Source organism: Pristis pectinata, chromosome 25, assembly GCF_009764475.1.
Source record: "Pristis pectinata isolate sPriPec2 chromosome 25, sPriPec2.1.pri, whole genome shotgun sequence".
NCBI classification, from domain to species: Eukaryota; Metazoa; Chordata; class Chondrichthyes; order Rhinopristiformes; family Pristidae; genus Pristis; species Pristis pectinata.
In genome coordinates this window covers 32,497,631-32,522,683 of record NC_067429.1, presented here as the reverse complement: position 1 = coordinate 32,522,683, position 25,053 = coordinate 32,497,631, and the positions used below count along the sequence as shown (strand labels likewise).

General features: G+C 42.0%; 1 protein-coding gene across 2 annotated transcripts in view; it reads right to left on the bottom strand.

Moving 5' to 3' along the window:
• Nucleotides 1-25,053, bottom strand: part of cdc27 (cell division cycle 27) — a 92,680-nt gene that overhangs the window by 31,341 nt on the left and 36,286 nt on the right. For both annotated transcript variants that reach the window (XM_052038503.1, XM_052038504.1), the window contains exons 8-13: nucleotides 23,680-23,794; nucleotides 23,440-23,555; nucleotides 21,399-21,507; nucleotides 13,558-13,765; nucleotides 10,696-10,868; nucleotides 8,218-8,370 (exon numbers count right to left, since the gene is read on the bottom strand). In XM_052038503.1, coding sequence (XP_051894463.1) covers nucleotides 8,218-8,370; nucleotides 10,696-10,868; nucleotides 13,558-13,765; nucleotides 21,399-21,507; nucleotides 23,440-23,555; nucleotides 23,680-23,794 — 874 coding nt within the window. The remainder of the gene's footprint in view (nucleotides 1-8,217; nucleotides 8,371-10,695; nucleotides 10,869-13,557; nucleotides 13,766-21,398; nucleotides 21,508-23,439; nucleotides 23,556-23,679; nucleotides 23,795-25,053) is intronic.

The following is a 25,053-nucleotide window of genomic DNA, read 5'->3' as shown; positions in this document are numbered from 1 at the left end:
TTAGAAAGCTCGGACGGGAAGTGGAGAGGGATGGACATTTCCCCAAATCCAGATATAGTGGAAAGGTTTCATTTATGATCATCATGGAAACAGGCTTACAATGAGACAAAAGGAACAGCAACTCTGCAGAAAAAAATCAGCACATAATTATAAGGATATGGACAGAGGAGAAAGGAACTAGAAAGGAGACACGACAGAGAGCAATCAAGATTGTGGAAATTCTAAGAATATGGAAAGCTTTTCAAAATAAACTTTTTCAACGCCAAAGCAAAGGAAAACAGGGACCAAGTGTGACACTTGAATGACTAAGGAACAAGTGCCCTGACAAGGGCCCTTACTTATTTAAACAAAATGGAAATCAAATTCTTTCCTTAAAAAGTTGATGAATTTTGCTTTCTTTAGTTCAATGAACATGTTCCAATGAGCATCAGGATAACAAAAAAAAACACCTAAAATTCTTTTACCATTTCAATTCATTCCCTAGTTGCAATTTACTATTTTTAAAAGTTTGTATTTACATCCTTCCCAATTGCTGTTGCTGTAATGGAAATAACCCCAATTTCTCCGGTCTGATGCATTTTTAGTCTTACAATGCACATGGCTTCCATTTTGATTCTTCCTCAGAAGTGCACCACCACCATAGTGGGCCATGTCTCAAATAACAATGAGTTGGAGTACAGGAAGGAGATAGAGAGCTTAGTGAGATAGGCTGTTGTCACAACACCTTCCCTTAATGTCAGCAAAACAAAAGAGCTGGTTATTGACTTCAGGAAGGGGGGGGTGGTACACATGCACCTGTCTACATCAACTGTGCTGAGGTCGAGAAGGTTGAGAGCTTCAAGTTCCTAGGAGTGAACATCACCAATGCCCTGTCTTGGTCCAACCACAAAGACACCATGGCCGAGAAAGCTCATCAGCACCTCTACTTCCCCAGGAAGCTACAGAAATTTGGCATGTTTCCTTTGACCATCAATGCATCATAGAAAGCATCCTATCTGGATGCACCATGGTTTGGTACGGCAACTGCTCTGTCCGTGACCGCAAGAAACTGCAGAGAGTTGTGGACACTGCTCTGCACATCATGGAAACCAGCCTCCCCTCCATGGACTCTGTCTATACTTCTTGCTGCTTTGGTGAAGCAGCCAGCATACTTGGAGACCCCACCCACCCTACACATTCTTCTCTTCTCCCCTCTCCCATCAAGCAGAAGATACAGGAGCCTGAGGGCACGTACCACCAGGCTCAAGGACAGTTTCTATCCTGCTGTTACAAGACTATTGAATGGTTCGTTAGTACAATAAGATGGACTCTGACCTCACAACCTACCTCGTTATGACCATGCACCTTATTGTCTACCTACACTGCACTCTCTGCAGCTGTGACACTCTACTCTGCACTCTGTATTGTTTTCCCATGTACTACCTCAATGCACAATTGATCTGTATGCAAGACAAATTTTTCACTGTACCTCAGTACAAGTGACCAATTCCAATAACCAATTCCTTAACATAATGCACAAGGCTACATATTCTGACTTGAACTGAAAGCCAATTACGAGATGTACAAACTGCTAAGAGAAATTAGATTAAAACTTCACTCAAAAGAAAAATGGGCAAGTATGCCTTAGGATGTTAGAACATGGAACAGTTCAGCACAGAAATAGGCCCTGCGGCCCACGACCTTGTGCCAAACTAATTAAACCAGTAATTAGGTGCCTGACTAAACTAATCCCTCCTGCTTACACAGCGCCCATATCCCTCCATTTCCTACATATTCATGTACCACCTAAATACTTGTCATATTTGCCTCCACTATCATCCCTGGCAGCACATTCCAGACTCCCACCACTGTAAAATTCTTGCCCCACACATTTCCTTTGAACTTACCCCCTCTCACCTTAAGTGCATGCCTTCCAGTATTAGACATTTCAACCCTGGGAGAAAGATAGTGGCTGTCTGTATCCATGCCTCTCATAATCTTATAAAATTCTAATCAGGTCTCCCATCAGCCTCCGCTGCTCCAGAGAAAACAACCCAAGTTTGTCCAACCTCTAATAGCACACACCCTCTAATCCAGGCAGCATCTTGGTAAACTTCTGCACCCTCTCCAAAGCCTCCACATCCTTCCTATAATGGGTGACCAGAATGGAATACAATACTCCAGATTTGACCTAACCAGAGTTTTATAAAGCTGCCACACAACTTCCCAACTCTTAAACTCAGTGCCTCAACAAATAAAGGCAAGCATGCCATATGCCTTCTTTACCATGCAATCAACTTGTGCAGCCACTTTCAGGGAGCCATGGACCCCAAGATCCCTCTGTATCACTGTTAAGGGTCTTGCCATTAACATTGTACTATTCCTTTACATTTGATCTCCCAAAATGCAACACCTCACATTTGGCCAGATTAAACTCCATCTGCCATTTCTCCATCCATATCTGCAACTGACCTATATCCAACTATACCTTTTGGCAGTCTTTTACACTGTCCACAACGCCACTAACCTTTGTATCATCTGCAAACTTACTGACCCACCCATCCACATTTTTAATACACACACACAGCAGTGGTCCCAGTACAGATCCCTGCAGAACACCACTAGTCACAGACCTCCATCCAGAATAATCCCATGGATCACTACTCTGTCTTCTATATGGGCAAGCCAATTCTGAATCCAAATGGCCAAATCACCATGGATCCCATGCATCTCAATCTTCTGGAGGAGCCTCCCATGAGGGACCTGTTCAAATGCCTTACCAAAATCCATGTAGATAACATTCACATCAATCACCCGTGTCACTTCTTTGAAAAGCTCAATTAAGTTAGTAAGACACGACTTGCCTTGTACAAAACAATGCTGACTATCCCTAATTAGGCCATGTTTTTCCAAATGCTCACAAATCCTATCCTTAAGAATCCTCTCTAATAGTTTCCCTACAACTGATGCAAGACTCACCGGTCTGTAGTTTCCAGGATTATCTCCATTTCGCTTTTTGAACAATGGAAGAACATTGGCTACTTGCCAGTTCTCTGGGACCTTGCCTGTGGCTAGAGAGGACACGAAGAGGCCGCAGTAATCTCATCACTTGGCTCACTCAATAACCTGGTACATATCCAATCAGGCTCTGGGGACATCTACCTTAATGTTCTTTAAAAGACCCATACTACCTCTATCTATCTCAAAATGACCTAGCATATTAGGACTCCCAACACCGATCTCACTGTCCTCCTTTTCTTTGGTAAATACCGACAAAGTAGTCATTTAGGACTACACCGACATCCTTTGCCTCCAAGCATACATTTCCTCCTTTGCCTTTGACTGGTCCTACTCTCTCCCCATTTATCCTCTTGGTCTAGATGCACATACAGAATGCCTTGGGATTCTCTTGCCAAGAATATTTCATGGCCTCTCCTGGCTCTCCCAATTCCCTTCTTGAATTCTTTTCAAGCTTTTATATAATCCTCAAGGACTGTTTTATCTTAGCTTCCTAAACCTCATATGCTTCCTTTTCCTTCTTAACTGTATTCACCGCCTCTCTCAACATCCAACGTTCCCCTACCTTGCCAGCCTTCTCACTGGAACATACCTGTCCTGTATTCTGTGCAGTCGGTCTTTAAACACCCTCCACATCAGATGTGGACTTGCCCAAAAACATGTGCCAATTAACTCTCCCTAGTTCCTGCCTAATACTCTCGTAATTTGCCCTGCTCAAACTTAATACTCTCCTGCAAGGTCCATACTTGTTCTCATCTGTAACTATCTACCTCTTTTACCTCCCTCTCTTTCCTAAAACATTGAAGCCCTAGATGTAGTCCAAACATTTCTATAGAAATATATTCTATTTTGAAATAAGATCTTCACGAGAGAACATTATGGGTGGCTATCTGAAGATATTGAGAAGTGTAATCAGGCTAATTAAAAAAGGCTTATATTAATGACAAGAGAATAGTAAGCAGAGGATTGGGAGTTCTAAAAACCAGGAAATCTTCTACGTAAAACTAACGTCCATGGAATTAAAGGGTTAACAGAGCAAGTGTAAGAAACGGCCTTAAATGGCAGAAAGCTGAAGTTGTGCAAATTGAGGGGCCGGCCACCACTGCCAGGGATGCTACCATTTTCGACATACAAGTCATTTTGATTTGAGGGCGCAGGATAAAATTTCCAAGTTTGCAGACCACACAAAACTAGGATGTGTGGGAAAGTGAGGAGGATAGTAATAAACAGCAAGACAACATAGCTAGATTGACAGAATGAGTAGACAAGTGGCATTTGAAATTTACTGCTGATAAACATGAAGGGATACATGTTGGCAGAAAGAATAAGGACAGACGATATAGCCCAAGTATCAGGGTTCTTAATGGGCTTCAGAAACCTGGCAAAAGTAGACTGGATGCAGATATTTGCAGGAAGATCTACATCCAACAAGTGGGAGCCTTTTAAAAGTGAAAATAGTGAGTTCAGAGCCATTGTGCTCCTGGAAGAGTGGGCAAAGACAGGGCAAATAGTGAGAAACTTCTCCCCATAGCAAAGGTTTAAGGTGAAGAACAAGGAGTTTAGACAGGATCCGAGGAAGAATTTCACTCAGAGCGGTTACAATTTGAAACCCACTGTCTGAGAAGTGGGTGGAGACAGACACTATCACAACATTTAAAAGTATATGGATGAGCACTTGAATCACCAGGACATAGATGGCTTTGGACCAACTGTTGGTAAAGGTGACAGGTCAGATTGAGAAAGTAATTAATAAGGTATACACAGTTCTGGGCTTAATCAACAGAGGCGTGGAGAGGCAGGGAAGTCGCACTTAACCCTTTATAAAACAATGATGGGCTGCATGGCCTCCTCGTGCATCAAAACAATGCGACAATTTTATGACATAGATTAAGAGGAAGGAAAAAAAAAGACAAGATTGAATTGCTAAGACCAAGAAGACTAGAATAGCATTTACTCCTGTATACAAAAGATATCCAGAAGGGCTTTGATGAAGGTTCCACATAAAAGAGTAAAGAGAATGCAGAGTCAAAGGAAAAGTAGCAGAATAACTGTTTACTTTCTGCCCTGAATGCAGCAGAGAGTGGGAGTAAAAATCAGCTATTCGCAGTGGAAGATGGATAAGTGGGATTCCACAAGGCTCAGTGCTGGGATAACATTTTACCTGAACAAGTTCGACTCTGGGATTAAAACAAAATGCCTAAATTTGCAAACATTGCCAAATTTTAGGGGTGGGGGGAAATAGTTGATTCTAGGGATTGCAACAAATTTAGAAAATAATTAGGTAAAGTTCACAGAATATTAAGTTGTCCATTTTGAGAAGGAGTCACTTATTACTTGGAATGCAAGCCCAGGTGGGGAGAACAAAGGAATCATGGAGCACATGTGCACCAAACACTAAAACTGTGCCACGTTAGAAAGCAAACTAAGCAATGGGGTTGATTCTTGAGGGATAGAATTGCACATGAGAAAAGGTATGCCATGCCTGTATCAAACCTTGGTTAGACCACACCTGGAAAACCACATGAAATTCTGGTTGATCTAATGTTGAGCCATGTTACTGCGGAAACTAACAGTGTACAGGGGTTCCCTGGGCTACAGAAGGCCCAACTTGCAGAAATCTGACTTTATGCAAATTCTCCCATAAATTTTTTTTAAGATAGGAAAGTTATTTACAAAAATTCAACTATCTTCAGGAGTTATGGAATAGGTATAGCAGCTAGTTAATTCAAAAGACAACCAGTCTTCAAACAAAAACCATTTACATGTGCACCAGCTGCCAGCTCAGAGCAGGAGGCTACTTATGAAACTTGCTTTGGAAACTGACAAGGCACTCACTTCTTGACACTTGTAAAATACTTCAAACAATGTAACATCCGTTGATACTTTAAGGGCATCTAAACTAGCCACTAGATGTGGGACATTCTGATTCTGTACAATTCTAACCACACAGGAGAAGACGCTAAATAAATGTTCATGTTAATTGATCCTCAATGAAATTGTTCATTTCTGATGTACAGTAAAAAGCCGTTGGCTTACGGACAGTTCTCAGGAAGGGAATCCTCATGTAACCCAGGGACAGCCTGTTTTTAGGAATCAGAGGAACATATGGCATTATTCAGCCATTCTGTCCATGACAGCTAGAAATAGACTAGAGGTTAATATTACTTCCCACCTTTTGGTTCATAGCCCTCTCCAAAGTTGAGCAAAATAATTGATCTTGATGGCCAATAATTTCCTCATGTACCCCTTTGCCTTCTGGTATACTCCTCTGAACTTTCTGCAATATTGACCTCTCCAGATCAGTCATAAAAGCTTCCTGCACGTTCTGATATCTTTAGGGTAGGAAGAGTTAGAACTAAGCGTTTCCCTTCTCTTTAATAGGTACACTCTCTTCAAGTTCTCACCAGTTTACCCTTGAATGCCTCGCACTGCCCCAACACTAATTTATCTTCAAGCAGCTGCTTGCAGTCCACCCGTGCTGCTTATTTTTTGTCCATAAATAACAAATCATTATTGCTGCCTCCAATGCCTTCTCACACTTCCATTGTTTTCTTTAACACACACAAGTTCATTCCCTAAAACTACACTCTCTTTAATGGCTTGTTTCATATTGAAATGCTGGCGTTTTCTTCAATGCATTGCAAAAATTCCACTCTTACTTAACTCTTTAACTGTCCCAGTTGACATCAGGATAGCAGAAACCCCATCTCTCACTGCTGTATCTTCACTTGCACATCTCTGGATTTTTTGTCTACACATTTGCTTTTTAGTTTCCCACTAAGAAGCCTACAATACGCATCCATCAACCACACTACTTTTTGGCCCTTTAATTCAACCCATATGTCCCAATTTGTTGACCTTGCCAATACATAATCAACTTACACCACATTCTTTACCTATAACGCTATGCCTCCTATTTAACCGTCCTGAAAATTCTGCAACATGGAAAGTTCAGCTGCCATTCCTACTCTTCTTCAAATCAGGTTTCTGCAATCACTTATCTGTCTGTGCCCTCAGTTAAGATAAGATCTTTATTAGTCACATGTACTTCAAAACACAGTGAAATACATCTTTTGCGTAGTGATTTTGGGGGGCAGCCCGCAAGTGTCGCCACGCTTCCGGCGCCAACATAACATGCCCACAACTTCCTAACCCGTACGTCTTAGGAACGTGGGAGGAAACTGGAGCACCCGGAGGAAACCCACACAGACACGGGGAGAACGTACAAACTCCTTACACACAGTGGCCGGATTTGAACTGATTCGCTGGCACTGTAAAGCACTATGCCATCGTGCCGACATATTATTCATCCAGTTCACTGCCTGGACATATTATTGGGAATAAAGGCAGAGACTCAAATGGTTTTATGAAAGGGGAATGGAGTTTGATAAATCCAGGTTTTTTTTGAGAAACAAATTGGCTGGTTAGAGAAGGTGGAAGCTAAAGTACTGAATTACAAACGAAAAGTTGAAAACCTGTAGAAAGCAGGCAAAACAATGGAAATTGAGGTATAAATGAGAAAGTAAACTTATTCATTCTAGCAAGAATCTCTTAAATATTATTATATGGAAGGATCCTGGAGTCCTGCTTCATAAGATTCAAAAAGTAAACAAAAAGAAATAATTAGGAAGGTAAGTGGCAATGCCAGCCTTTGTCGCAGGAGACAGGGCTTTGATGGGAGTGCACCTGGAGTGTTATGTGCAGTTTTGATCTCCATGCTCAAGGATATAATTGCCTTGGATGTGGTGGTGTAGATTCTTGAGATGGGGGAGTTGCCCATGAGGAGCATTAGGTAGGATAGGCCTGTCCCTTGGTTTAAATGAGGACATCCCATTGAAACAAAATAAAATTCTGATTGAGATTACAGGGCAGATGTTGAGAGACACTTTGCTCCAGCTACTCGAACTGGGGAGTACAGCTTCAGGTTAAGGGGGTTAGCCAATGTGGAAAAAGTGCAGAAGAAACAATCTTTGGAATTCTTCACCACAAAGTATTCAAGGAGGATATGGCTATGTTGGGATCAGACAGGGATGTGGATTTTAGATGGAGATCAGCAATGATCTTATTCTATGATCTTGCAGGCTTGAGACATATATCCACTACCATTTCTTATGCTCTGATGATACTTTTCACCCATCAAATTTTCCCACCTGGTTAATGCTGAAAAGAACCTCCAAAAAAAGCTATGAATAGCCATGAAGAAATTGTAAAATAACTCACCTCTGGTGTATTTTTATCCATCTCTGTGAGATCCTTGGAAAGAAGAGAGAGTGAGACATCCTTCTGCAGGTGCCACAATGTGGTGGAATAAATCTCCATACCCTCCACTCGATAGCTTTCAATACGCCTCACTTCTGAAAATATCCTCTCTGCCTAGAACGAGAAAAGTTTTTGATACAGAATGACACCAGCAAGGCAAAGAATAGCTCTAATCAAATGAAGTGTGTGGACAGTCAGTAGTCAGAGGTCCAAGATTTCAGATGTGACAAGGGCTGGGGAAGTGTGGCTCAGGAGGAGCTATCTTCAGCATCTGCTTGACCAGTCAGCAGCTCCTGCTGGCTAGCCAATAAGACTGGACTTTCAATGGCTGTTAAATGTAACTGCAACAATGAAATGACACCATTGCTTTTGAACGTTATTCAAATCATACTTCACTTTTATGGGAGCATCAATTTGCATTTGTTAAAAAAAATCAAGCTGTGGGATATGGTTGGGTTGCTCGAGCATGATATTCTGAACTCCATGTTCTTCAACACATTGAACTTGTTTGGGGGAAAAGGGGAGTGGCATGGTAGAAAAAGGAAATTATTTACCTTAGGAATGTTAAATAGAGACAGGACAAATTATTGTTACCTCCACGAACTCAATAAGATATTCAGCTATTAAACAGGATTGAGATTGAATAAAAATCACAACTGCACACCAAAACCAAGGACTGCTTTCATCTGTGATCTGCAGCTTGAAATACTACATATTCTGCCAAGTTTCTCCACTGCCTTGCACAGAAGACTGTTTCCACATCAATAGTGGAAAGATGGGAAGAAATCTGTTCAGACAAACACCCATAATACACAGAAGCTCATAGAAGTTGCATGCAGGCTTTTGCTTTTGAAATATTGTGCATCATCTTGTACTGGTTGATATTCTTACACTTCAGCACGAGAAGTAATTAATTAATCCAACAATTATGTAGCTTAAATTCCTGTTTGACAATGTGGTATTTTCCACTTTTGTGTTATTTATTTAGTGGTTTTTGTTGAAGCATAGTTGGAACGCTGCTTTCTTGAAGAATTGCTGTCTTTCTAGGCAGGGATTTCCAGGAAATTGACTAATTACCTTTGAAGGAACAGCAACAACATTTCGAAGGCAGGATGATTTGGAGAGGATTGTATGTGGTTCAGTTGCCACACACCAGTTGACCTCCCTAATTGTGCTATATTCCAAATCTTGGAACTCTGTTACATTGAGCTTGGCGAGTAACTACAGTATATTTTGTGGACAGTGTACAAACCAGGTACATCATCCCATGCACCTTTTAAAACATTATAGAATCTCGACTTAAGCTATGATGCAGTGAAGGTAATGAAGAAGCTGCTCGCCTTAGAACACTTCCATAAAGAACTCCTGTGATGAGTTGTAGCAAAGGTGACTGACCAACAACTATTACAATTATCCTTGTTGATAGTGGAGTTTCCTCCTCGATGCCCATTTGCACAAGGGCTCCTTCAGGCCTCAGTCAGAAGCTGCCTTGAAAAAGCAGTCCTTGCCTCTGAAATTCAGCCCTTTCACCCAGGCTTGGGCCAAGGCTGAAACTGAGAAGTCAGGAAAATGTGGTGCCTGTCATGTTGTGGCAAGAGTTAATCGCCATTTTATGGTGCAGCATTCTAACTGATAGAGTGAGAGGAGGGGTGGGGGAAGGGTTTTCACATAGTTCAAAGCGTTTCTGTGTCACTCACTCACTCAGCAGAATATATCAGAATATAGGTCTCACAAACATCCAAGTAGATAATTGACCTCTTAATGGCTTCTTAAGGGCCATCTCAGCTGGACATCGCAGGAGTTCTTCCTTTTCTTTCAAAATGTTCCATGAAAACCTCACCTGTTGCTTGATTGAACAACTCATTCAGTATTGCATGGTGTCATTACTGATTGTTCTGTGGTGAACAATGTTTAACAAATTTATGTGAGTGGGTGGAGAAGAGGATGAAAGAGGATAGAAAATACAGGTTTGTTGAAAGTGAGTGGGGAGGGAAAATGAGGTGGGGGCAGGAAGGAGGAGGACAATGGAGAAGTGGCAACCAAGAGTAAAGTTCTTGTAAAATCTCCTTCCCCATCTAATTTAATAGAAAATAGCCATTTGACTAAATATAGTATGTCCATCTACAGAACTAAACAGGAAGTTGCTCAGTCTTTCGAATGGCTTGGTTGATGGTGGTTTCTTTATTCACAGTGGCTTAGCTTAAATAATCTTTTGTTGAGACTGTTTCCCACAAGTTCCTTCTTTAGAACTATTCCTACCTTAAATGTTTCAAAACCTGATATTTCCTGTTAATTCTGGAAAATTCCCTTTTGGTCTTTGGGCAGGTAACTTTGTGCTTTATCAGCCATCATTCATTTTCCATCAATAAGCAAGCTCATCCCGATTTCCCCCAAGGACAATTTTTAAACACGCTTTCATTAATTCAGACAGACACTTACCTGCATATATTCAGCCAGCTCAAAGTGTGCTCTTCCTATTTGACATAGTACCCAACCAGTGTTGTAGTGATGTGAAGGCAACTGACTCAGGATACTAATAGCTTCCTTGCAGCTGTAAGAACAAAGCGCCAAATATCCTTTGCCCATCTCACGCAGAAGGTTCATCAGTCCATCTGGCATTGTCAAAATTCAATTTAAAAAAAGTGGAAGTTTTATTGGCGGACTAAAAGTCAACGCAGCACCATTGCAGCAAAAACATTAGAACATAACCCTCAAAAGAGCGTTACTTCAGCAAAAGCTTGAATACATTTGATTACTGGGGCAGAAAGTTTCCAAACACAATGTTCTGTGATCCATTTTAGTTGCACCATCTGGTCAGCCACAAGGATAATTTTGTATTACACAGTGTGTGCTACCAGTTACAGGTTCCTAAAACCAGAACTCCCCCAGCTAAACAGAACAGAACGCTTCAAATGTAAAGACAATTAATTTCCAGAGAGATTCATGCAACATCACAATTTGGAAATGTAAATTGAACTAGACTGCAAATCAGGTGAACAAAACAAAGTAAAAGGTGTTCTGGACAAAAGCTGAATGAGCACTGTTTCCAATATCTTCAGTTTTAGAAACATGAAGTGGAGCAGCATTGCACGAGCTCCCAATAAACTTTGATAACAATTAGCACCTGCAGCAAAACTGAAACATTGGCAACACTGCTTCCATGCTTCAGGCATACTCAACAACAGGGTCTCCTCAGATAAACATGACCTAGCCTGTGAAAAACTAACATGGGAAATAAGGTTCTGACTGATGTGAGAGACAAAAGGTTTGAAATATCCAGATTTCTGTAGGGCCATCATGCTCAACATTGTAACCAAGTGATTTTCAGGCACACTGTGCTGATAAACAAGAATCCATGAGGCTGAATTTCTAAGCTAATATATTAAACACCAAAAGCCAATATAATGGGATTTCCACAACAGAATCAGATGTATTTTTAAATAAAATATATTCTGTTGCCACCAGTGCTTTGCCAGCATAACCCATGAAAACAAAGAGGCAGTCAGTCAGCCCTTCATGCTATTATGGCCGATCCTTTACCTCAGCATCACTTTCCTGCTCTTGCACAACATCCCTCGATCTCTAACAAAAAAATCCATATATCAGTTTCTTGAGTATGATCAGCAATAGGGTCTCTGCAGTCATTGGGCATATTGAATTCCAAAGATTCCCTGCTCTATGGATGAAGAAATTGAATGGTCAACCCCCTATTTTGAGGTTGTATAGCTATATTATGTGTAATGGTTTGTTTCAAGTTGTGGCCATTGAAAAATTTGTTGTCTCTACCTTAATTTCTTTATAAAGTTGATTTTTGCTCAGGAACAGATAATTGTAGCACTGTTGGATGACTTGGGGGTGGGGGTGGGGGGGGTGGTGGTGGTGGTGGGCAGGTGGTGTCATTGAAAAACCCAGCAAACAAGCCAAAAGGTGAAACTGCCCACAAGGAAGAGTCAAGTCCTACCTCTACCACTCTCCTCCCAGCTCCCAAGGGTGGTTCTATTGGATAATGTCACCATCAGGACCTATAAAAAAGCTGGGGTTGTCCAGGGGATTCCCAGTAACTGTTTACAGACCTAACTGGTAGCCTGAAGGACAGGGTTCACATACATTTGAGCTGTTTGTTTCCTGCCCAAAAGTCAACAATTGCTCAAGACAGGAATATTACTTATCATAACACAGAAAGAAGCCAAATCAGTCCATTAGGTCCAGCAACCCCATTAGTCCTATCCCCCGCCCCTCTCCTTATTTCCCTGAAGCCTTTCTAATTATTTTCTCTGATGCCCATCCCCTTTTGACTTTTTTGCCACTTAAGAAATAAGTTACAATAGCCAGTTATTCTACCATGTTCTTGGAATGTAGGAAGAACACAGAGCACCTGGGGAAAACAAAATGTGCACAGACAGCACCCAAGATCCAAATAGAACCCAGGTTCCTAGAACTGTGAGGAAGCTGCACCAGCCTGCTGTTCTTCTGCTCTCACACATGCCTGGTACACAGATCACCAAAAATTGTGAAATTCTCTCACCTCACTGGTAGCTCACCCCTGATGCAAAGGGTTTGAGAATTTGGGCAAGGCCAAGATTGAATATGCATATGCTATAATTCACTCAAATAGGTTTTGATGTCTTGGTTACTTTAGATTAAGTGGCCATTTGACACAGAAATCTAGCCTACCTATGGGGAAATAAAAATCTGTGGTAGTACAGTTCTGATCTCCTACCATCCTTGATCTCAGTCACATCATCGCTGGCAGTTGTGCCTTCAATTGTCAAAGCCCTCAAAGCGCTCTGCCTCTCTCCCCTACATATACCTTAAAACCCACTTCTTCCAAGTCTGTGAAAAACATTGGTGTGGCTTGCAGAAATCATATGCGACTTGTTCCCACCCAGTACCCAATAACCAAGAAATGAGGCACAGTAAATAAAGTCAGAAAAAGGAAGTGTTCATGCAAATGAACCAAATGACTTCAATAATCATCTGGTGAAAGGTTCCACATATTTAAAATTAAAATCAAAAGATCAAATACATTCTGCTGCACTCACACACAAACAAAAAAAAAATCAAACCACCAGAATTACCACATTCTTATGACATACAAGGTGGTCATTTGGCCCATCACGTGTACGCCAGCTCTTAAATAGACCCCATTCCCTCACGCATTTCCCCAAAACGCATTCTCTCCCACAGCCAGAATCTCCTACCACCTACCTACACCATGAGGAATTCATTACCAGCAGTGCAATGAATCTGAAAATAGACTGAATCCACTCATCAGTTGTATTTGCCAGGGATAAAGCTTACCTGCAGCTGCTTTCTGTATATTAAAGGCCTGCACTTGAGGTGTGACTGAGGAGATTTTGCCTTCAGGGATGACAGAGGAGTCAAGCTTGCTGATTTCCAGGCTGTCATTGAGGTTTGGTTGCGTTATGCCTCCTTTACTGGTTTTGTTTTTTGGCTTTCTGTTGGGAATTTTAGGTGGAAATTTCATCTTCAGCTTTTTACTATTCTCCTGTTTTAAAACAAATACACATCTGAGTGTGCATGTAGGTACATGAAATCCATGCATTAATGAATAGATGTCTAATAACAGACCTCTAACAGATAAACCATTGCAAGGTGATGAAAGCTGAAAATGAATAGGAAAAGATGGCCTGTACACAAAGTATGGGGGAGTGGGGGGGAAAAGACAGGGCAAATCTCATAAAATTAACAGGACAGCAGTAAGAAATAATCTCAATTTTAGAAAGCAAGCAGAATCAGTTTGGGTGGAGTACAGAATGACAAAAGGGCTGAAGACACTGGAGAGAATAGATTACTGTGGTTAAGGCGGCATATGGTGTATTGTCCTTCATCAATCGGGGAATTGAATTTAGGAGCCAAGAGGTATTGTTGCAGCTATATAGGTCCCTGGTCAGACCCCACTTGGAGTACTGTGCTCAGTTCTCCTCACTACAGGAAGGATGTTGAAGCCATAGAGGGTGCAGAGGAGATTTACAAGGATGCTGCCTGGAATGCGGAGCATGCCTTATGAAAGCAGGTTGAGGGAACTCGGCCTTTACTCCTTGGAGGGAGAGACGGAGGATGGGGGGTGGGGGGGGGGGGGGTGGGGGACTGATTGAGGTGTCTAAGATGAAAGGTATTGATAGGGTAGATAGTCAGAGGCTTTTCCCCAGGGCTGAATTGGTGGCCACAAGAGGACACAGGTTTAAGGTGCTGGGGAGTAGATATAGAGGAGATGTCAGGGGTAAGTTTTTTTTACTCAGAGAGTGGTGAGTGCGTGGAATGGGCTGCCGGAGACGGTGGTGGAGGCAGATACGATAGGGTGTCCTTCAAGAAACTGCTAGATAGGTACATGGAGCTGAATAAAATAGAGGGCTATGGGTAAGCCTAGTAATTTCTAGGGTAGGGACATGTTCGGCACAGCTTTGTGGGCTGAAGGGCCTGAATTGTGCTGTAGTTTTTCTCTGTTCTATGACGGGCCCCCTACAAGTAGCTATACTGTTCAAAAGAACGAGAAAAAAAAACGAGTGTTTGCAACATAAAGGTGACACAATAATTATGGGAGACCAACTTTCATGTCAACAGGGCACTTCAAGTTAGCAAAGGTGAGAGCAAGGTCGAAAAGCAAGTCCATGACAACCCATTCAGGACAGTTTTTCAGAACAATGGTATTTTACATCTATCACGCAAAGGATCTGATGAAGAGCAAACCCAAAAATTGATAATTGTTACTCTCAAACCAAATCCGACTCTTGCTTCAGGCATAGAATTTCAAATTTATTTTAAGGCAATTATACTGTGGTGAAAAGAAAGAATTTGTTGGATGCTGGTCACCTAAAATAAAAATGAATATGTAAAACAGCTGAAAATACTGCAAGTACTCAGCAGGCCAAGCAGCATCTGAAGAGAGTTAATGTTTCAGGAAGGATCAAGTTAGCCAAGGAGATTAGATCAAAAGATTTGCTGATATATACACCAAGAGATTTGAAGAAATTTCACAATTTTTCTCAGATGTTATTCCAGATGACATGTCTTGGTGCTGCTGCTGCATAGTTCCAGAAATGTGGGTTTGTCCTGACCTCAAGTGCTGTCTGTTTGGTGATCATACACTCTCCTGGTAACCAGGTGCTCTACCTTCCTCTACATCCAAAAGACATGCTGGTAGGTTATTTGGCTGGTGTAAATGGCAGCAGAATTGATGTGGGTTAGGATTGATGGGAATGAGGGAGAAAACTGGGAAACTAAGCAGGGGGCTGGGACTCATGGAATTGCTCTGCAAAGCTGGTTTAGACTATGGGCTGAATGACCTCCTACTTCCCAAAATATGAATAAGAAGGATGTCATGGGAAAAGTGATCCAACTATAAAAAAACAACCGCAGATGCTGGAAATCTGAAATAAAAAACACAAAATGCTGGAAACACTCAACAGATCGGGCAGCATCTGTGGAAAGAGAAACAGATAGCATTTCAGGTCTGGGACTCTTGATCAGAACTGAGCTGCAGTGTTGTTTGTTTACCTGTGGGGAAACAAACACTGCAGCAGGACCTCGGCAATGGCTTGCCCTGTGGCAAATAGCAGAAAGATCCCACTGTAGTTAACACAACACATTTGTCTCCATTTTTTGAAAACTGTCACAATTCTAACAAGTTCCAATGAAGGGTTGCGGAGCTGAAACATTAACCATTTTTCTTTTGATAGATGCTGCTTGACCTCCTGAATGATTCCAGCATTTTCTTTATTTCTATTGCAGCTAACCAAAGTTGCTAAGGAAGATAATAAATGAATGGCAGGCCCAAGGACTGGCAGTATTTCCAGAAACAAGCAGAGTGAAAAAAAAACAACTAAAATATAAAAACAAAAGGGGGAAAAAAATAGATATTGCATCTCTTGTAGACCCATAGGTTGAAGAAACAACTTGCACACAGAGACAAATTTCTGCAGGCAGTCACATGTGAGGAATGTGCTCTGTGGTTCCTCCTCATTCACGAAAAAGGTTATGAGATCAAAAAGTGCTGTGTAGTGTGATTGGTGTTGTGCCCACAGGTAAACAAACCACACTCCAACTCAGCAGCTCTTTGTCCATTGGGAGGAGGGCCTTAGCAATGGCTTACCCAGTGGCAAATAGTGGAGAGATCCCCTGCAGTTACTGCAACCCAATTTGTCTCCTTTTTTGAAGATGGTCACAATTATAGTCTCAAAAGGACCGCCAGCATTTATTCCTCTTCCCAGACACACGGGACGAGATTGCAAATGTGACTGAAGTTAAGTTTGTCTTTGCCAAGCTTCAGAATTTGACCAGGGATAGCATTTACTTCCAATACCTTTGTGTTTTTCAGTTGCCATTTGGTCTTTGGATTTATTGTCAGTGTCAGGAGGATGCAAGGCTGGAGGACTTAAGGGCAGACTTTGTCAGAGTTATTTGAAGTGCACCTCACTATGGACCCTGACTGCCTCGGTCCTTGATAAGTGTTTCGCCATTCTTAACTCCCAATCGACCTGGGCTCTGATGTTTAGGCCATAGATGCTCTTGACAACACTTAAGAATCAACACGTTGCGTTAATAGCAAGTTGCTGCAAATCCTATACTCACTCACCATGTTCTCTTTGGTTCTCAGACTTTGTTAGACCTCAGCCTTTGTTAGACCTCAGCCTTAAGATACCTGGAGTGAGGTTTTCAATCCAAAAAACTTACTGCATTTGTCAGTAATTGGATCTTGGATTTCCCACCAGAAAACAACAGAACTGTTTCCTAAGAATGAAAATCCAAGAGTCTTTTCAGAAAATTCCAGATGCCTTACACATTACCCATAGGTGGGGATAGTCAGGTTGTCTGTAACGCGTTGTCTAAAGAAAAAGTGTTTGCAAGATCCTCAAGTTAATTTTCTTGTGCCAATCTCTGCAGATTGCTGATACAGGCCCAATGCTTTTCTCAATCTTGCTTGCTTCATTAATGTGCCTCACCTCCAAAAAGCTTCCTGCTGGAGTGAAGCTCATCTACAGAACATGAGGGAAATGACATTGCCTCCAATCTAGAACAAGATTCACCCCAACATCATTGTCAAACTGCAACATACGGGTAACACTTACATGTGTGCACAATTCAGAGACTGAACTCAGAATCTTTGAAGCAGAGAGTCTTAGAATAATTACAGAACAAAAGGAGGCCACACAATTCATTACGTCCATGCAGCTCTCTATCAAAACATCTCTCCGGTTCCATCCACTGTCCCATTCCCCATAGCATGGCAAATATTTCCTCATCATACGTTTATTCAATTTCCCCTCGAAAGCCACATTGGAATCAGTTTCCACCTCATCTGCAAGCAGTACATTCCAGATTCCAAACACACTGTGTGCAGAAGTTCATCCTCAACGCCACTCAGCTCCCTTCCTCTCCATTTCATACCCGTGACCTCTAGTCCTCCATCCTTCCACCAACTGGAACAGCCTCCCACTCTCCACCCTGTCCCAACCCCTCAATTTTATATTATTCTAACAGATCTCCTCCAAGCCTTCTCTAAAGAAGAAAGTCCAGCTTCTCTCATCTTTCCTTGTAGATGTTGTCCCTCATCTCAAGAGCCATTCTCATAAACCACCTCTGGATCTCACCCAATGCTACCCAACTTTTCCTACTTTGGCACAACCAGAACCGAACACAGGACTCCAATAGAACCCGAATCAGTTTTATATTAAGGTTCAACACAACTTTCCTCCTTTTAAACACTATGCCTTTATCGATAAAGCCCAGCATTAGTCAGAGTCAGGACCATACAGCACAGAAACAGGCTTTTCAGCCCACCATGTCTAAGCAGACTGTTGTACTCACCTATACTAGTCCATTTACACATATTTGGTCCATAGCCTTCTACGTCTTGACCATTCAACTGCTTATCTAGACATTTCTTAAATGTTGTGAGTAGCTGCCTCACAACATTTACCTCAGGCAGCACGTTCCAGACTGCAATCACTGTGTACAAAAAATTCCCCTCAGATCCCTTCTATAACATCCTACCTCTCACCTTATAACCATGCCTTCTTGTTTCAGGAGCCCCTATCACGAGAAAAAGATTCTTACCATCTACCCTATCTATGCCCCTCATAACTTTGTCTCTCTCTATCAGGTCACCCCTCAGCCTCCTCCTCTCCAAGGAAAACAAACCCAGCCTATCCAATACAACGAAAATGCTTCAGTCCAAATAGCAACCTATCAATCTCCTCTGCAGCACAATTAAATCTTTGTGTTTGCATGCCTTATTAACTGCTCTCTCAACCTGCCCTGTCACTTGTGCACACACAAAGGTCCCTCTGCTCCTGCACTCCTTTCAGTCATTATTTACTTGCTCACTGAAGGACACAACAGAATGGGCCTTACTCTTACGATATGCCAAATAAGGTTTTCTTTCAAATTCTCTCACTGTACAGTTCTGTACTGACACAATGAAGGTCTGTATCAAGACCCAGGGAAACAGAGGCCACTACCCATATTTCAGGATCACCTCTCAACAAAAGAAAACAGATGAAAAAATTCATCATGGCCAAAGGCCATCTAGCCAATGAAGGCCAACTGTGGGAAAGAGTGTTTTTACAAGTGTGCAAACCTCATAACCAACCAGACAGCAGTGAATCCCTGCTCTCTCTCAGGTTCTGAGCAATCACCCAAAGGAACTAGAGGGGTACCACCCACACTATCCTCCTAATCCACGAGCAAACCAACATCCCCAGCACTAAGGGCTAAGGCCCAAGTTATACTCAACTGGCTCAAAAGAGCAGGCATGTAATTTGCTTGCCCAAAACCAGACTCAAGGAAGTGAATTGAGAGCTGTGGGGAACTGGCACAGAGGAGTTGAGGCCAGGATAGATCTCAGATGAGGAAATCAAAACTGCACGTTACTTAATGTATAGTTTAACACAGCCTTGCACAATTGTAGTAAGGCATCCCTGCTCCGATACTTTAATCCACTCACTACCAAGGCCAGTAGACTATTTGCCTGCTGCACCTGCATGCTTACCTTTGGCGACTCCAAATCCTGTTGCAGTTTCCTCCTTTCCCAATTGACTGCCATTCAGATAATAACTTGCCTTCCTGGTTTGTGACTAGAAGAACTACAGACAAAACTAAAATCTGCTTCTAACTGCCAACCTAACCCTTTTGGTCTCACCCTTTCAGAGGGATTCCCTTTGTTGTGCCCATCTCTTCTCCATCTTCTCTACAAACAAAAACTTCTGAAGGGTCTCAAAACCTGAAACATTAACTCTGTTTCTCTTTCTCTGAATGTTGCCTCACCTGCCGAGTATTTCCAGCATTTTCTGTCAGGTTCCCAACACCTGCAGACTTTTTCCCCCAATTTTCCATTTTACTTTGTGTTTTTTTTTACATTTGTTTGTTCTTGTCTGGTGTAACTCATCCATGCACCCGTTAAATGTTAACTTTTGCTGATCCATTATCAACCCATTATATTCCCCAAACTGTTAGAGCCAACTTGCAGCTCACACCTTCATTTTCTTTATTTCGATTCAGGACCCCAGAGTCGAAATCCACTCTCCCACTCTCCATTTTAAATGAAGAATTCTATCATGCTATGGTTACTTTTCCCCAGTGACCCTGCACAACAAGATTCATCCTTCCTCATTGCACAAAAACCAGAATCGGACAGCCTGTTCTCTAGTTGGATCCACAACGTATTAGTCCAAAGACCACCACAAATATGTGAGGAATTCCTTCTCTACAGTACCAAAGCTCATTTGGTTCGCCCAATCTATATGCAGCAAGTTGTCTGTAATTACAGTTGTACCTTTATTTCATGCATCTTTAATTTCTTGTTTTATGTCCCATCCTGCATCACCATCAATGTTTGGGGACTTCATACAACTCCCCCTGACTTTTTCTGCCCTTGGTGTTTCTCTGCTCTAGCCATACAAATTCTGAGCTAATATCTACTTACTCTTGCATTCATTTCCTCTAACAAACAGTGCTCCTCTCCCATTTTGCCTGCCCTTCTCAAATATTCCCATCCAAACACTCCTTAAATATTGCAAGTGTATGTGTCTTCACAACTCTCTCTCTGGCAACCCACTCTAGATTTCAATCACCCCATGAGCAAAAAAGAAACTTCAAATCCTCTCTAAATCTGTTCCTCTTCAACTTAACCCTATGCTCTCGTTATAGATATCTCTGCCAAGGAAAAACCCCTCTCTCCATCAATGTGTTCAATTTTCTATAGCTCAGTAAGATTCCTCCTTAGCCTTCTTCACTCCAAGGTAAAGACTTTTTTTGTGCAATGCATCAGGTATTGTTTCTTGTAGCAATACATTACAGAACCTACCCTGGAAGAGACTACTTTGGATTTGGTCATGTATAACAAGTTAGAATTAATGAGAAATAGAGTTAAGAATCTAGAGAATCGTGATCACAACATTCTGGATTCCAGATTGTTTGCAGGCAAACACCTGGGGTCCAAAAACCAGTGTCCTCAACTTAAATAAAAGGCAATTACAAAAAGGTCAGAAGGAAAAAAGTGGCTGGAGTGGACTGGGTAAATAGGATAAAGGAAAAGGTCAGTAGATGAAAAGTGGCAGACAATTAAGAAGCTGGTTCTTAATACTCAGCAGAACTTTATCTCAATCAGAAAGAGGGACTTGACGAGAAAGATGAACCTTGGTTAATAAAAGGAGGTCAAGGAAAATATCAGATCAAAAACGAAGGCACACAAAGTAGCAAAAACTAGTGGTAGACCAGAGGACAGAGTCAGGAACCAGCAGTGGAGGACCAAAATAAAAACTAATAACAAGGAGAAAATTGATCAACAGAGTAAACTGGCAAGTAACATCAAAAACAAACCGTAGCTTCTGTGGATATATAAAAAGGAAGAGGATAACCAAGGTAAATGTAGGACCACTGGAGAACATCATTGTGGGAGAGAAGGCAGGCCAAAAGTATGAAGCATTAGCTTCAGCTTCCTTACTGATGCTGTCCTGCTGAGTTTTTCTAATATGCTTTTGTTAGATGTTAAGTATCTATTACATTTTTTCTTTATGTTAGTTAGGATGGAATCATAAAAGTGCTTCAGGAACATGAATGAGATACAGTGAAAGAGCCGTTGCTGTGTTGCTCAGAAATCAACAGCTGGTGGAGTTTCTTACCTTTGTAGTTGAACTGGCACTTGTAAAGAGCCTGGAACTTCGGCGGGGCGGTGCATTACCTGGTGCATTGGTGGGGGCTGTGCTTGTTGGAAATAGTACCTGTGCTGCACTGAACAAGATCAAGAGAAATTACAGTTAACTTCCACAGTACTCAAACTCCTCCAGCTAACACAGCCCAATCCATCACACAAACCAGCCTCCCCGCCACTGACTCAGTCTACACTTTCCCCTGCCTCAGGAAAGTAGCCAACGTAATCAAGGACCCCTCCAACCTCGATTATTCTCTCTTTTCCCCTCTCCTGTCAGGCAGAAGATACGAAAGGTTGAGAACACATAGAATCAGACTCAAGGAGAGCTTCTATCCTGCTGTCATCATACTCAGTGACCCCTCATGAAGTAAAGATGAACTCTTGATCTCCCAATCTAACTTGTCATGGCCTTTGCACTTTTACCTGGACTGCACTTTCTCTGTAACTACAGCACTATATTCTGCACTTTTTTTTTTATATAAAGAAAAAGAACATTCAACACTGTGTACTGAAAGTATAGCATGATCTGTCTGGATGCCATGCAAACAAGATCTTTTCACTGTATCTTGGTGCATGGACAATAATAAACTAGTACAATACAGTATCAAAATGGTTTTCTAATTTAGCAAAAACGTTGCAAAGTTAACTCTGGCTCTCAGTGCTCAAGAGGTCAACGTTCATTCTCCTCAGCAACAAACAAGCACACAGGTTTGAATCCCGTGCACGCACGACTTATTTACTGTGAACTACAGAGATGGCATGAGCATGCTTAGCCTTGGAAAAACTTTAGCAATGGCATTCAATTGATGGCTCTAAGGGGATGCTAAACATTTGTCTCTCTTACTGTTACTGATGCTGGTTCTGTCAAATTGGCCAAGGCCAGAGTTTAATGTGCAATTTCAATGATTGCACAACATTAACAATATCTCATAAGGTGACAATTAACCACAGGTCAAGTGTGGAACAGTTTAAAGCTACACTGATCACTTCTGTAATGTACTTCATATGTCAGTGAGGAATGGACAGTGCATGCCAATCAAATCTCTTGCATTGTTCCACTGGATCATAGATGGTTGGTGCCTTAACTCATTTCCCATTGCTTAGAGCTCCTTACCCAAGGATATACTTGTTAGAGAGTGTGGTAAGGATTCATTGTACTGGCTCCAGGGATGGTGAGAAGTGACATAATGGTGCCGCTATTAGTGCCACTGCCCCATAGCACCAGTGACCTGGTTTTAATCCTGACCTTGTGTCCTGTTACAAAGAGAGAGTGCATACATTTCCCACAACCCTGTGGGTTTCCTCTCGGCGCTCTAGTTTCCTCCCACACCTCATAAAGGGATGTCAGTAGGTTAAATGGCGATAGTAAATTACCTCTTATAGTAGCTAAATGATCAAAAGAATCAAAGGGCAATTGATGGATGAGAGAGAGAGAATAAGTTGCAGGCACAGAAGGAGAGGTGGAAATAGGATTAATGCCACTGCTCCCCTGGGATGCAGTACGGACTTGATAGAATGAACCTTTGTTTCTTTCCATGAAGACGACCGAGTAGACTAGGCCTGCGATCTCTGGAATTTAGAGGAAAGGGAGGAAACATCACTAAAACTTCAATGCCGGAAGAATCTTTTCTCTGTCTGGCAAGTCTAGAACTTGGGTTCACAGTCTCAGAATAAAGGATAGGCCATTTGGATCGAGCTGCACAGAAAATTCTACACATAAATGATGGTGACTATCAGGAATTTTCTACCCAGAGGTCTGTGGAGGCCAAATCACTGCTGTCATTCAGAACAGAGACTGACAGATTGCAAAATGTCAAGAGAAGAGGGGTATGAGAATAGTGCAAGAAAGTGGGGCTGAATAGAAGATCAGCTACCGTATCAATGAATGGCAGAGCCAGGTTGTAAGGCTGGTTGGCTTATTACAACTGTTACTTTTGTTTTCACAAGTCCATAGGCACAGTATGAACTAAACACCAAGAGTAAGACATGTCAATACACAGCTGCACGCCAACCTGGTCTGTGGGCCTGAAGACTGTGTCTGAGTCAGTGGAATTGGAGTTACATCACGGCTATTTCCACTTTGCGCGAATACGGACTTGGTTCCACCTTGCGTTATTCTCGCTACAGACTTATGAAAGGAGAAAATAAGATAGGATTTACTTTTTCAGTAAATACCCGCCAACACCAGTAACACACATTGCAAGCAAAACAAAGTGTTTAAATTCTCTTCCTCATTTCATAAATAACCTTACCTTCTTCGTGGGGGCCCCTGTGGAGGATGAATCAATTACAGAAGAAGAATTTGTATAGTTTGGCAAAAAAGAACCATCACCTGGGCTTGGGGTATCCAGGGGCAAGACTCCAAAGCTAAAAACGTAAAAATAAAATCAGAAACCATTAGGTTATACAAAGGCTTCATTTCAATATTTGTCTGCAGCAGTCAAAGCATACCTTTCCACTGTATAGTAACCAGTCACTCCAATTTCCAACAATGAGCTTGCCAGTTCATTACTGGGATTACACAACTGAAGCCTTCATTTGTTTGAGGTTATTGCTGGCTGAACAAAGCTACAAAAAGCATTGATTTAGAGTTATACAGCAAGGAAACAGGCCCTTCGGCCAACTGGTCTATGCTAAACAGAGTGCCCATCCACACGAATCCCATTTGCCCACATCCCTCTAAACCTTTCTGATCCATCTACCTGTCCAAGTGCCTTTCAAATGTTGTTAATATATCTGCCTCAGCCACTTCCTCTGGCAACTTGTCCCATGTACTGACCACCCTCTATGTAACCAAAAAAAAGTGTTCCTCTATTTCCTCTTAAATCTTTCCCCTCTCACCCTAAACCTATGCCCTCTAGTTCTTGATTCCCCAACACTGGGAAAAAGACCGAGTGCATTCACACTACTTATACAAGATCACCTTTCAACCTCCTAGGCTCCAAGGAAAGAGAATGCCCAGCCTGTCCAACCTCTCCCCATAACTCAGTCCCTTGCGTCCTGACAACACCCTCATACATCTTTTCTGCACTCTTGTCAGTTTAATGACATCTTTCCTATAGCATTGTGATCAAAACTGAACAATTCTCCAAATGCAGTCTCACCAGCATCCTGTACAACTGAAACATAACCTCCCAACTTCTATACTCAGTGCCCTGACTGATGAAGGCCAGTGTGCCAAAAGCTTTCTTCACCAACCGATCAACCTGTGACTCCACTTTCAGGGAACCATGTACTTGTACTCATAGGTCCCTCTATTCTACAACACTACTCCGGGCCCTACTATTCACTATGGAAATCCTACCTTGATTTTCCTTTCCAAACTGTAACACCTCACACTTATCCAAATTAAACTCCATTTGCCATGCCTCAGCCCACTTGCTCAGCTGATCAAGATCCCCCTGTAATTTTTGATGACCTTTCATCAATGTCCATGGCACCACCTATTTTAGTGTCATCTGCAAACTTACTAACCGCGCCTTGTACATTCTCATCCAAATCATTGATACTGATAACCAATAAGCCCAGCACTGACCCGCAACTCCACCACCCCCGTGCCCCCCCCCCACCCACCCAAAGGCACACCACTAGTCATGGGACTCCAGTCTGAAAAACAACCTTCCACC